The sequence below is a fragment of the Grammomys surdaster genome, unplaced genomic scaffold (assembly GCF_004785775.1).
Source record: "Grammomys surdaster isolate TR1022 unplaced genomic scaffold, NIH_TR_1.0 229, whole genome shotgun sequence".
Lineage (NCBI taxonomy): Eukaryota > Metazoa > Chordata > Mammalia > Rodentia > Muridae > Grammomys > Grammomys surdaster.
Window position 1 is genome coordinate 3,284,274 of NW_021604674.1, and position 14,418 is coordinate 3,298,691.

Below are 14,418 nucleotides of genomic sequence, written 5' to 3' on the forward strand. Positions count from 1 at the left end.
GAAAGAAAGCAAACGTGTGAGTCTACATGTGAAGAGACCGGAGAAATAGCACTAGGCTAGACACTAGGGGCTGTGGTCAAGACCATGTCCCAGAGTCAGGAGGCACTCATCTATAGTAACACTGTGATTACTCGGAGCTAAGAAATGGGTTGTGGGTGGCCAGGGGAGCAGAAGGAGGGGCACAGGGGAGCAACTGAAGAGGTGTAACCCACTCTGATCTGAAAGGTATTTTAGAAAATACCCTCTGCCTCTCAAGCATCACTTGAAGAAAGCCATCGGTAGCTTTATTCAGAAAAATCCTTGTCAGATTTAGGTCTCTCATCTTGAGTGTCCCTGCCTCTAGAACTGTAAGGAAGAAACCTCTGTTCTTTATAACCTTCCCAGCCTGTGCTATTCTGCTACAGCACCACAGAAGGAACTAAGACACTACCCTAGATACTCAAAGGATAGGGGGCATCTGTTTGCTCTTGTTCTTTCAGCCACGGAGGTACAGGGCCTCCCATGGACATTTATCCAGCACCTACTGTATACCCCACACTGTTCTGTCCTTCCTCATGATCATCAACTTTAAATCTTCCCACAACAGATCTACAACATAAGTACTGTGCTTTTCTCCATTTTCCTGGTATGGGAAATAGGCTGACGTGAGTTGAGGAGCTTGCCCAAGGTCACACATGATTTGATATTTAAATCCAGGCTTTTCCCATCCACACTACAGCGGCATTTTAATTCTCTGTGTTGTGTTCTACTATTCCATCACACAAAATACTTTATAACAGCAATGTGAACATGATGCTTATCCTGCAGGTTCCTCTGGAACCCAACTCAAAATTCGGGTGACTTTTACCCCAATTCTCAGTAGCCTCCTCAGCCTACTAAGTCCTTGGTTTTTATTATTGATCAAATCCAACCCCAGTTGCAGATATTGTAACAGATGCTCCACCCACCACCTGCCCCACCCTTCCTGTCTTCTGCAGAATCCTTCTGGAAACAAATGATAGCGTAATTCCAAGGTCTACCTCTTCAGTAAGCTGCATTAATTTATCAAGCCACTCCTCGATTTCCAACAAGGTGGATTTTACATCTGTGGCTTCAGATCTCATCCTCAGGGCTGCCTCGTGTATCTGCGAGAGAAACCTGGACCGCAACTTTTGGATCTGAGTATCCAAAACTGTGACGTTGGCTTTTCCTTCTGTGACAGGCAAGGTGTATCTATAAGAAAAGGAGAGAGGAGAAACAAAACCTAAGAATGACATTCTAGGCTTCAGAACTAAGTTCACTCACATTCGCCCAGATGTTCAATGTATGTCTGCATGCCGTTTCACGTAAATTGAAATGACAGCTGTCTCCTGATTCTACCTACAGAGGCTGTTTGATTAAACTGTAGTTGAGGATGGCTCTGCAGCGTTGGCAGAACAGAAAAGAGAAAACAGATTTTAAAGCTGCAAAGTCTAAATGTTTCCACTGCCATCATCTTCATCACTGTTGTATCACTTATATAGGACAATTTCCAGCCAAGTTAAGACTCCCCAAGAAAAGCAGGGATGACTGAGGCTGAGCGAGTGACACAGATTAGTCCCCTGCCAGCTTCCTTCTCACCCTGGCAGTAGGTGAGACCTCAGGGCAAGACTGTCACCAGTACCAGGGAATTCGATTCATATTGTCCCCACTTAGAATTTACCATCATTTGAATGCCACCCACTCCTTATATGAAGGATATCCTAGCATGGTTTTCCTCAAACATGGAATTTCCTGCAACATAACATTTAGAAAGATGCCAGCTTGCTTCTCTGAAGACAACCTGTGTTCTCATGCCTGTGCTTTCTTCGGCAAATCCCACAGTTCACAGGCATTTTCCAAGTGAAAGCTATAACTGCATGTTTTTGTTTGGTTTCATTAACGATTGTGGCAGCATGTGTATAAAGGGTTAAGATCCCTCGGTGGCCTCGTAAGGCAAAAATTCATGAGAATTGAACTGGGAAGTCACACTTGAACTCTTTGAAAGTGAGAAGCTGGTCGTGAGAGAGCAGAAGGGCTAAGTCAGTAAATCATTCTTAGGGCACCGGGGCCTCCCTGCTTTCTTATCTGTAATTAAGAGGTCACTCCTTAGGATCCCCAAGTCTCTCAATAGGAGCTTTGAGTGCTTAGGAAGCGCTTTGACTTAACCTGCTCGTCAATGACCTGACTAAACCACTAGGAGGCGCAAGAGGACGGAGTGACTATGGGCCTTACCCTAGAGGTGGAAATGTCAGCGGAGTACTCCATGGTCTTTTCTTTTTGACCTTTCCCGTCCCCGGCTTTATTAGGCAATATTTAAAATGATGGTGGAATGAGTCACTTTCCCTTTTGATTTCTAAATGCCAGAAGGTCTGAGTTACTTCTTCAAGTCACAGCTATGAAATGCCTAAGTATGTGTACTGGCTTCGTCCAGCCTGGTTTGGAGTGTGTGTGTGTGTGTGTGTGTGTGTGTGTGTGTGTGTGTGTGTGTGTGTGTATGTGTTGCTGCTGCTGTTGTTTCTTATCTATTTCTTAGCATAAAATGAATTTGCACGTCATCCTTGTTTAGGGGCCTTCTAATTATCTCTGTTACTCCTGTTATAGTGTTAAGTGTTTCTGAAGGAGTGCAGAGTGCTTGAAACACTTAGTAACAACAACAAAAGCAAGCTATTTCTAAAGACATGAATTAGGAACATTGTTCTGAGTGGTGGAAGCCATGTTCCTATCTCCCTGTGGAAGTCAGGAGTCCTTCTTCAGGAGGGTAGCTCAGTCTATTTTTCCTCTCTCTCTTCCACCCCCCACCCTTTGCCTCAGGCTGTTGGGCCAGCTTCCTGGAGTCCAGACGGCCTCCCTGGGCTACTTTAGACTTGGCACCAAACGAGAGAAAGGAGATTTTTCCAGGTGATTCAGAGACTTCTCTTGGGGTGGGGTGAGGCTTTCAAGGGGCTCAAAACAATGCTCGAATGCATCTCTCTCCCTCTCTCTCTCTCTCTCTCTCTCTTTCAGAGAAATACTTGACAAGATTCGAGAAGCACTTACAATCTTAGAATTCAGGGCATGCAGGGAACGTAGAGATAGGAAGGGGATTACTGTACCTCGTGTCTTCTATAACTTCATCTATCAACTTCAGCCACACCTCCGCCAACTGGTTTGCAGGAATTTTACCTTGGATCCCTGATTTTACAGCCTCTATGTTTGATTGCTGCAGAATCAAGAAAGAGAAGAGATAACTGATAACTCTGTTACTATACCCAAGAAAGCATTATTTCCAAGGCAGGGTAAGGAGTGGGTACAGGGGTAGGGACATAAAAAGATTTAGTGACAGAAAGCCAGAGGGCTTTGTTTCTCACTTGGTAATATTTACCAAAGCGTTGTGCTATTTACTCTTATTCAAAATGCAATCGACACTGATAAGTTTAAGCAATAGAGAAAACCTTGTCTTATATCTTGACCTTTGGAACCATGTAAATATTTTATGTACTCCAAAAATAAACAGAAAGGAACCATCAGGAATAGGTTGAGGGAATCCTAGAAGGATATATGTGGAAACAGTATGGACTCAGTTATACTTTAGATGGACAGTTGAACTAACCCATATAACCCATGAAAACAGCATTCTGACTATCTATCCTTAGTTACAAGGCAAAGGTAATCCAAGTGTATCAAACTCCAATCAGTAGGCTTGTCGTTCACAGTGGCTGACGTATGGAGTTTAAGTTTGAACAAATGAACAATTACAGTTAGGATGGCAGAAGCTGGAGTCTCCCTGGAGGAAAGATAGACTAAGTCCATGGTGGTAGATTAAAATCGGAGGCACCATTCCAGCCTTCGATATTCTAACAGATATAGAAATAAATATACATGTATCTGTGGGTATGTATGGACGTGCACATACATATGAGTGTGACCGTGAATTTCTTGGCTGGCAAAACCTGTAAGCAACAATATACCAGTAGCTGCGGGCACTCTAGTACCCAGATTTTGTTTTTCAAATGTCACTTCCTATTTAAACAACCAAAGCATCTTAGAGAAATGGTTCTTTCAGGGCTGGAGTTGAGAAAGCATAAGCTAAGCCCAGAACATGCTGATGTGCTAGAGCATCTGCCAAGAGAGAGGGGAAGGGAGTGCCAGCCATGCCTAGCCAGACTTGGTCATGGAAAGCTACTCCTCTTTAAGACTAGCCTGAGCTCAGACAACTTGGTCAGTGGAGGGAGATGATGAGAAGAACCAGGACAAAAACCTTGAAGAATGTCCCCAACATAATTAGAAGAAAAGTTTGGCCATTTCTCCACCAACTCCCTTGAGGAAGGGAATTGAAAACTAATAATAAAAAAATACTGTATTTTGGTTTGGAGAGATGGCTCAGAGGTTAAGAGCACTGACTGCTATTCCAGAGGTCCTGAGTTCAAATCTCAGCAACCACATGGTGGCTCACAACCATTTGTAGTAGGATCTGATACCCTCTTCTGGTGTGTCTGAAGACAGAGATAGTGTAATCATAAACACAAAATAAATAAATTTCAAGTTCAACTTTATTTATTTTTACAAATATTAATTTTAAATTTTTATAAGTTAAGATGTATAAATATTAATTACAAATTTTTTCATTTTTTATTTTATGTGCATGAGTGTTTTGCCCACATGTAAGTCTGTGCACCACACATATGCCTGGTGCTTTTGGAGGCCAAAATAGGGCAACAGATCTCTTGGAATGGGAGCTACAGAGGTTGTGAGCTGCCATGTGAGGTCTAGGAAGGGAACCCAGATCCTCTGGAAGAGCAGCGAGCACTCTTAGTCACAGAGCTATCTATCCATCCTCCTTGATTATCTTTACTAAATGGGAAATTACACTGAAGTTCAGTTATCCTTCTATATTGGTGCTCCCATGCCTGACACATGGAGGCCTTTTATTTGTAAGTATGTTTGCCTTGCCATGGTCTGCAGTGCTCCCTGGGGCTGTCAGCAAAAACGAAAGCAAAGTGACAGGTGTGAGCAGCATGTTCAATCTGGGGCTGATCACTCCACACTCATGAGCACTTGCTGCCCGTGAGGTTCAGGACTCTCTTCCCAGCTCTGTAAACATCAACAATTTCAAATTCCCCAATGCAACCACGTCCCTCATCATAGGCAGAAACCAGACCGTGACTTTGGAACCTAATAAGGACCTGGCACATGCCTTATTGCTATTCTTGAGGGCATCAGCTAGGACATTCATGTGCACCCTTTTGGTGGTATAGAAAGATTGTAGAAATATATATATCTTTGATATAAAGCTGCCTGCATATAAAAAAGCAGTGTTTTTATTTTGCTATAGATTTTTCATCAGATATTTTATCATACATCTTGACCTAGCACTTATAAAAATAATATTAATATAAACTGAAATGATTTTGTTCTTAACTTATTTTAATCACATATTAATGAGGTTAATGTGATATTTCCATATACATGAGATGGATTGAGTATGTCCAAATATCCTTTTCCCCACACTCTAAATTAATATTAATACTGAATAGATTTTACCCATACCCAATAGAAATAGCTTGGTATCTTAAATTAAGCAGAAATGTCTCAAATGTGGCACCTTTCTCCTCACTATTGTAGCCTACCAATGTCAAGAAGATGATCATATGACTGTTCTTTTGCAACTCTACCAGAGGGACACCCCCAACCTCCTCCAGGCTTCAGAGAAGGAGTGTTCTCCTAGTCTGAAGCAAGAGCAGAGACTGGCAGGCCTGGTTCTTCCATAGCAGAAATTATCTCTGTAATAAGAGCAAAGTCGTACAAGTTGCACGGGGTTATTGGAACAAGGCGTCCTTTATATGCAAATCATGTTGACATCACGAGTTCCCTTTCTTCTGTCCTCCAGCCTTCTTCATCCTCCTGTCTTTCTCAGTAAGAAAGCCTTTATCCTGGCATGTGCTCACACAAACCTAAGACTAGACTTCTTTGTGGTTGGGGTAGTTGTACAACTGGAATTCTGGTGAACGGAAAGTGAGCAGAAATCTGGATATGACTTCTGGGTTTTCCTAATGAGAGGCTCTTGTCACCTTCTCATGTTTTTTCCTCCTCTTAGGCTGGAGGGTGGATGTCCTGGTGGGCTGTCTCCATGGGTTGGACTAAGGTAACTCATTAGTAAGGGGTAGAATGACCCGGGGGAAAGGGCCTGGGCACCAGTGTCAGTAAACTTCTACAAGCTCCAGAACAACTGTTGACCATTGTGTGTTTAAGATCTTGTGTTACGATTGCCAAGCCTGCATACTACCCGGTGCTTACCTTACTGTCTGCTAAAAGGAAATGCTGGACAGATAACTCACCAGCCGTTCTGCCATGACTAGGAGAGTGTTCACTGCATCCAGGCGATGACTAATATCCTCCCAGTAGGAAGTCAGGGTGACAACGGGCTTTGTGTGGGCCCAAGGTAAGTAGTAATAGTAGTTCCCTGGTATGGAATGTCAGGAGTCAGTGAACATGGACACTTGAAGTGGATAACATGTTTGTTACATAGATGTGCAGACGGAGCTACTCATTAATCCACAGGCCTGGGGCATGGTTTTGGCTAAGGTTTGTTTGCTGTTATGGGAGGTGGAGATTAAACCCAGGGCCTCATACAAGCTAGGACAGTTCTCTCCTGCTGAGCCACCACACCCAGGCACTATCTGACTCATCAATTTTAATCAGCCAAGCAACAGAGGAATAGATGGTTCGTTCATCTGTTTTGTAAATCTTTCTAAAACCCCAGCAAACCGAGGACAACCGTCACAGGATCTATTTGTGGTTCAGGATCACACAGCTGAACATGCATGATGGTGACATCATATGGCATCGTAGAGTAGAGAACACTGGAGGTTAGACTCACTGCTTCTCCACGAAAACTGTCCTTTTAAATTATTGCTTTTGCTGGAAGAAGAGCCACCCCACCCCACACCTTGCTCTTTGCAAACCTCGGCTGCCGGTGTGGGGTTGGCATTACTCAGAGTCTTTCTGTAATTAAGACTAAAGGCTTCACATTTTCTAGGGCATTTATGTTTTAAATCAGCCTGTACAAAAAATTTAGGTAAAAATATAGCAATTCTGTTGGACTGTTTATGTGCACAGAGCCATATACATGAACACACAACTAAAAAGAAAATTGAAATCTTTTAAAGGAGAACTAGGTGATAGCACTGGGTAAGTACCAGTGAGAATCAGAAGCCTGGCTTTTCCAGTGTCTGAGCCAGAGTGTGATTATTGTCAACTATTGAATCTAAGGGGGATTTGCATGTGGTGGGGTACAGCTGCTTTAGGGAGTGTGGTATTTAGTGGGGTCATCATCTTGGGATTTTATGAGCTCTGGTGTCCAGCCTGGGACACTGGCCTGTGGGTTTACCACTCTTGTGGGTACCTGAGTCCAATGCTCTTTCTTACATTAACTAATGAGGTGCTGGGGATAATGACCATCAGAGCGAAAATACAGTGCATGCTTCTTGTCCTTAGGTATCCCCACCGTAAGCATGAGTAAGAGAGAACTTCACACCAGTCTTACCGTCAAATACTGCGCGGCTGTATTGAGTTGTTGATGCCAAAGGTTTACAGGTTGAATCAAACTTGTTGCCATAGTTCCCAATGCTGACCTCAAACTGAATGGCCTCACCAACATCTTGCAACATGGTGGCTGAATGGAACACAGCGGACAGGCTGTACTTCCGCCTTCGCTGGTATTTCTAAAAAGTAGGAATGGGTATAAGGTTCAGTACCATTTCATGTGTCTGTATTTATATGTATTTATATATCTGTATTCCAGCAGATGAAATTGTAAGCCTAGTTAATTAGTGCTGTATGAAATCCCACAGGGCATTTCATATTCTTAGATCCGTCGACTCTCCTCTTGTTAGTGGGCAGAGACTAAAGTAGAATTATCACCATGGAAATGATTGACAGAGGGGGAAACCAATGTAAGTGTCTACAAGTCATGGTTTTAACATATTATGTTACTGTTATAATAGGATGAAAACTCACAACAACTTAAGTAAGTCTTAGTGCAAACATGGGAAAGGGGAGTGTTTTATTTTATTATTACTTATTTTGTTGGTGATTAAACTCAGACTCTTATACATGCTAGGCAAGTGCTCTACCAGAGACATATATCCTCTGCTCCAAAAGGATATATTTAAAATGAATTCATTAAATAAATATTTTTTTAATATTGATGTACACAAAGAGGGTCTCAAAGAATATAACAGCAATACTATCATAAAAGGCAGAGAGATATGGCAACTTTATTCTCTAACTCATATGTGTTTGATATTTTGAATCACTTAAGTATTACTTTTCTAATAAAAAATGACAATAAAAATTTTAATTTTTAATTTAAAAGTAAGTAAAATTATATTCTCTTTTTCTCTTCCACTCTTAGTCTATTTCTCTGTCTCTCTGTCTTTCTCCCTCTCTCTCTGTCTTTCTCTCTCTCCCCACTAGTAACTTAACTGATCCTTTCTCTCTCTTTCTGTTTCTTTTTGAATGAATCACTAATTGTAGGCGGGGCTTGCTTGTATGAGGTACAAAATTGGACACCTATTTACAGAGATACCCAGACAACTGCCTCAAAAACATTAAAAACAAAATGAAACTAAACCAAGAGTCTCTTTATTTAGTAAGCATAACCAGACATAATTATTCACACGTTTTTTCTTTCTTTCTGATCTGTCCGTTTTTGAGCTATCACAGAAGTCATTCCAATTCCCTGGTGCTCCTGAGGAGGCATCTACTTTACATCTCTAAATGAAGTACTTAAGAGAAGCATCACATTAAAGGGAGAGCCTTCCGCATGCATCTTACCTACAGCAGGGATTGGAATTCCTCTGAACCCTCTCATTATCAAAAGACATTTCCCCTCAATTCAGTCAAAACCAGGCAGACTCACTGATAATTGGTTAGTACAGAAGCTCACAACACCCAAGATGCAACTCATAGACCACATGAAGCTGATGAAGAAGGGAGACCAAAGTGTGGGTGCTTTGGTCCTTCTTAGAAAGAGTAACAAAATACTCAAGAGAGCGAATATGGAGACAAAGTGTGGGACAGGAACTGGAGGAGGGATTGTCTGGAGACCATTCCACCTGAGTATCCATCCCATGTGCAGTTACCAAAGGTAGATGCTGATGTATGCCAGGAAGTGCATGCTGACAGGAGCCTGATATAGCTGTCTCCTTAGAGGTCTGCCAGAGTCTGACATATTCAGAGATGGATGCTCACAGCTAACCATTGAACTGATCAAGGGGTTCCCAATGGAGGAGTGAGAGAGAAGACTGAAGGAACTAAAAGGGTTTGCAGCTCCAAGGGGAGAGCAACAATACCAACCAACCAGAGCTCCCAGGGTCTAAACCACCAGCCTGGGAGCACATAGGGAGGGCCCCATGGCTCCAGCTGTATATGTAGGGGAGGATGCCTTGTTGGGCATAGGTGGGAGAGGAGATCCTTGGTCCCATGAAGGCTGGATGCCCCAGTGTGGGTGAATTTGAGGGTGGGGAGGTGGGAGTGGGTGGTGGGTGGGGGCACATTCTCACGGAAGGAGGCTAGGATAGGGGGTTCCTGGGCAGGGGGGAAATGGGGTATGGGCATATCATCTGAAAGATAAATAAAATATCCAATAAAAAATAAAATTTAATTTAAAAAGATTAAAAAAAAACCAAGCAGACATCTTGTAACCATCTAGTCATTGATCATTTTTTTTTTTTTTGGCACTGCTCTGTTAGTTATTGAGAATTTTGTACAATGTATTTTTGTACTATTCACCCCTCAGTTCCTCCCAGTCCTATGGCTTTATTTAAATTTTTTTCTTTTGGAAACATGTTTACTTTGTGTGTCTGTGTGTTTGTGTATGTGTGTATGTGCCTGAGTGCCTTGTATGTATGTGAACCATGTCTTTTCAGGAGCCACAGGAGTCATAAAAGTATTGGAGACCTTAAAACTGGAATTATAGAGAGTTATAAGCCCTCATATGTGTAGTAGCAATCAAACCCCCTGCAAGAGCAGTTAATGAGTCATCTCTCCAGCCCTCTGTCGCCCAAATAAATGATCTTTTTCTAACAGAACATAAATGTATGTCTCCAGCACTATATAGAGGATACTTTCCTCATTACACACCACTTTGAAAAACCATGGCTAGCTATATGTGTGTGTGTGTGTGTGTGTATATATACATATATATATACATATACATACACATACACACACACACACACACACACACACACACACACACACACACACATACACATATATATAAAGATATATATATATATATATATAAAACCATTTTAGTCTGGTTCAAGAGCATCATGTAAATTCACATCACTGTGCTATAATCACCAACCACCTAGGCACAGAACTCTTCTCATGTTGCAAAGCTGACATTCAAATGAAAACTCTCTATTTCTCCCTTCCTCCAGGTCCTGGTAGCAACCATTCTCTTTCCGCCTCTGAATTCGACTACGCCAGCTTCATTGACTGTGTGGTATGTAGTTATCCTGTGCTGTGTGTAATTCACTCAGCACAATGTCTTCTATGTCATCCGTGTTGTGGCACATGTACTTTCCCCTCTCCCCAGGACTATTCTGTTGTATAAAAACACTTCATTTGTTTATTCAGTCACCCAGTGATAGATACACATGCAGCTTCCACCTTTTGACTACGATGAATAACACTGGATGTGTAAGTCCCTGCTTCCAAACCCTTTGAGTCTGCACTTAGAAGTACAACAGCTAGATTCTATAAGGATTCTATTTTTATTGGGAGTGGGGGATCTGCTTCAAGGACGTGTTTTGTTTTGTTTCATTTTGAGACAAGCTCTCACTATGCCTAGGCTGGCTTTGAAATCACAACTCTCTTGGTTCAGTCTCCAGGTGCTGGGATTATAAACATGCCTTGCCATGCCTGGCTGTCGTGAGAACTTTTATCATCTTGTAGTCTTGTAGAGGCAGAAAGAGAAGGGAACAGCCGCCTAGACAGCTCATGACCATGAAGTCACCAACGCGGTGAAATGTGATTTTGATATAGCAGATACAGCAGAGGCCTCTAAGAAGGTTCTGTCAGAAACTCCTCTGAGCTCTTGCAGAATTCCTTCTAAATCATTGGCTGCAACCTCAGCTTCACTTTCAATTTTAGTCATAATTTTATATGCAACATAACTTCTCCTTTATACTAAGCATGATTTAAGAAAAAGGAAGTTGTTTCTTCTTTAAAAAAAAAATAAAAGGAAATATAATTTGGGCTCTGAGTCTGTGATGGAATTTCTAGACTTGGTAAACTGAAGTGGGACAACCCACCCTATATGTGAGACCATCACCACGCATGAGGTGGGGTTCCGGGCAGATCAAAAGGAAATAAGGGAGCTGATTATGACAGTCACTTTGTCCTGCTTTATGATAAAAAAAAAAGTATGACTAATACAAATAACTTCCTTCTTTTAAATCCTTGGAAAATTCACATTTAAGCTTCCAGTTCTCCCAGTATCCTTGAGTCACGTATAATTGAGGCGGCTTCATTGTAAGTAAGGCTCAGCAGCCGCAGGCCCCTGATACATTGCTTCAGTGTCGCTGGCTCCCCCAGTGCCAACGCAGTGGACTAAGCTAGCTTTTAAGATCAAATATCCAGGCTGAAGCTTTCCAGGGAATTGGTGTGACCAACCACCACAAGCTCCTCCTTCCTTATCATGATGGAATGTATTCTCAAATTGTATGACAAAATTAACTCCTCTTTTTTAAAGTTGCTTTTGTCCAGTATTTTGTCACAGCAATAGAAACAAACAAACAAAACTCCCAAAATCTAATACAGGATCTAGAAGAAAGGATCGCGATTGATATGGTACTTAGCAATTAAGCCAGGGTCCACAGAGGACAAAGAAAGAGCATGGGGTGTTTGCTGAGTGAGGGAGACTCTGTATCTGCCCGAGTTTGCCCTGCACACAGACATCCAAGCCAAGATTCCATCAGAAACCCCGGGATGTTCTCATGCAATGCCTGCCCAGTTGTCCACAAAAGCCTTCCCAGGATCCTCACCCTAACCACCACTGAAATGCCCTAATTCCTAACCCCTTCACTCTGGAGGTTAGATCTGAACATATGACTTTTGGGGTGACAAAAATGCTCAGACCACACTAACTTACAAGGTCTATCTCCCTGAGATGATATCGATTCTCTGAATACAAGAGCCTCATCACATTTTGGGATATCCCCAGGAATTATAACAAAGTAACTGAAAATTAGAAGTAGTAGGACAATTTCTGATCTCAATGCAGAGTTGCTGCTGTGTTGGGATTAATGGACCACAGAGCCTCACTCTCCCTGCTGAGCTTGCCCTGTGGTTGAGTAGGTGTACTGAGGTGGGGGTGCATTCATATACTCGCCTTTGAGGACACTTGATTTAAAATCTCATCTCAGCACAACCATTCCATACTACACACCAAGAGACAGGGATAACTCAGGAGTAACCAAAACCTAAATCCAAGAACAGTGCCATGGCACTTACTAGAGAATACACACATACATAAATGTATACACACACACACACACACACACACTCATACACACACACACTCATATACATGCACATATACACATATATCTGGGGTTAGGAAGGACTAGAAATTTCTTAACAGTTATCTCCTAATGGCTTATTTTGATAGCCTGTGAACCTTCTTTAAGAGATTGGCTATGTCTTAGAAAAACCGTAGGCAGTTTTGGATTCTAGAGGCGGACATGTGAACTTACATACAAGACAGAGCACACTCCTTCTTTTTGGAAATCTTCCTGGGTGGATTTAAAAGCAAATGACTACCATAGTTCTTTTGCTATTTATATTACCTAAATTGAATCATCCTACATGGTAACATAAACTTCCAGGGTAGCAGTTTTGCCCAGGCTATGATCTTTGCTAACTTGCTTTATTCCCCTGTGTACACATGTGCCCTGTGCCTTGTTCCCAGGGGAGACAAAGTGAGGGGTGAAGAGAAAAGAAACCTCAGTAAGAATGGGGAACAGTATCCTCTGCTCTTGAAGGAGCCAAAGGACTGAAATTGGTGCAACCAAAAGGCTGAGCTCCAGATGTCCCAAACTCCAAACGTGTATGGTGGAAAAGTCCGTCAGTACTGCCTTAGGCACTAGCCTGACCTAATTGTCCTAGAGGAAGTCAGTGAACAAGGCCATGGAGGGTGGGGGAGAGAAGAGTGTATGCTATAATGAGTAGATATTCTTCTCTAAAAGTGGTCAGATTTTATAACTGCCAGACATTAGTTCACTTCAAGGAAGAAAACTGCCCTGGCTCAGCTGAGAACTCGTGTGAGCTGGACCTGAAAGCCGAGATAAGAATCGTGTTCAAGGCACTCAGTGGGCCAAGCCATAAGAAGGCAGGTTGGAAATGGACAGGAAGGCTGATAAACAGAGACAGAGAGCTGCCTGAACTCATGGCTCTGAGAGCAGTCACTTCACGTCAGCCATCCTACTGTCTACCTGATTCAGAGCTGACATCTTCTGTACAGTTGCTGCTTAGTTTCTCTATAACATGAGGAAATGAGAGAAATGTCCAATTCTAAGAATGGAGGGTGTGGCAGTCAGAGGGAGTTGGTGGCCCAGGGCAATCTAGAACAAGCCAGGAGAGGCCCTGGGCAGAGGAGTGTCAGTGAGTCAGTTGCTCTCGCAAATAGTTCAGATGTGTATGTCCCAAGAACATTGACCTGAGAGTCTCAGAAACAGAGGTGAACTTAGAAGACTTCCTGTCTTGAAGGAAAAAGGGACTTAGAGCCATTGTGATGTCAGCAGGAAGCAGGCTGTCCTTATCACTGAGAAGGCTGAGATACAGCAGCTGTCTGTGAAAGTAGAAACAGGTTAACTCTGGTACCTAAGCCATCCTCACAACCTCTCCACACAAGGGCACTGTTTGGACACTCCGTTCTTATGAACATATATGTAGTGGTCAGTCTTTATTTCAAGATTGACTGGATTAATAAATCGAGTTTAGTCAGGCCTATGGGTATTTCTTGCTGTTTCCAGAGACATGAGGTCTTGGATATAATTAATAGATTATCTTTTGCTGAATGTATATCACGATGGCACTGTCAGGAGGTGGTGACAGTAAGAGGTACAGGAAGCAGGTCACAAGGGACTGTAAGATACTGGCATCTTTTTCTGTTCTCTATTCATAATGAAGAAGCTCCTTAGCCATACACGCCTCCCATAATCCTGTTCTATCTGGTTTACATGGTACTATACAACCGTGGACCCAAAAATGAATTCTTCTGCCCTGAAGTTGTCTATTCTTCAATTTTGGTCAGCAATTTTGGTCAGAGTACCAAAGGCTAATAATACACCAGTTAACATCTGAGTGGTGAAGCAGGCCTCATTATCTTCACGGGGCTATCATGGATATATCAAGGGAATGTTGGGG

General features: G+C 42.4%; 1 protein-coding gene across 2 annotated transcripts in view; it reads right to left on the reverse strand.

Annotated features, from left to right (window-relative positions):
• Positions 1-14,418, reverse strand: part of Myof (myoferlin) — a 146,438-nt gene that overhangs the window by 57,869 nt on the left and 74,151 nt on the right. For both annotated transcript variants that reach the window (XM_028773469.1, XM_028773470.1), the window contains exons 20-23: positions 7,523-7,700; positions 6,315-6,439; positions 3,093-3,199; positions 1,020-1,212 (exon numbers count right to left, since the gene is read on the reverse strand). In XM_028773469.1, coding sequence (XP_028629302.1) covers positions 1,020-1,212; positions 3,093-3,199; positions 6,315-6,439; positions 7,523-7,700 — 603 coding nt within the window. The remainder of the gene's footprint in view (positions 1-1,019; positions 1,213-3,092; positions 3,200-6,314; positions 6,440-7,522; positions 7,701-14,418) is intronic.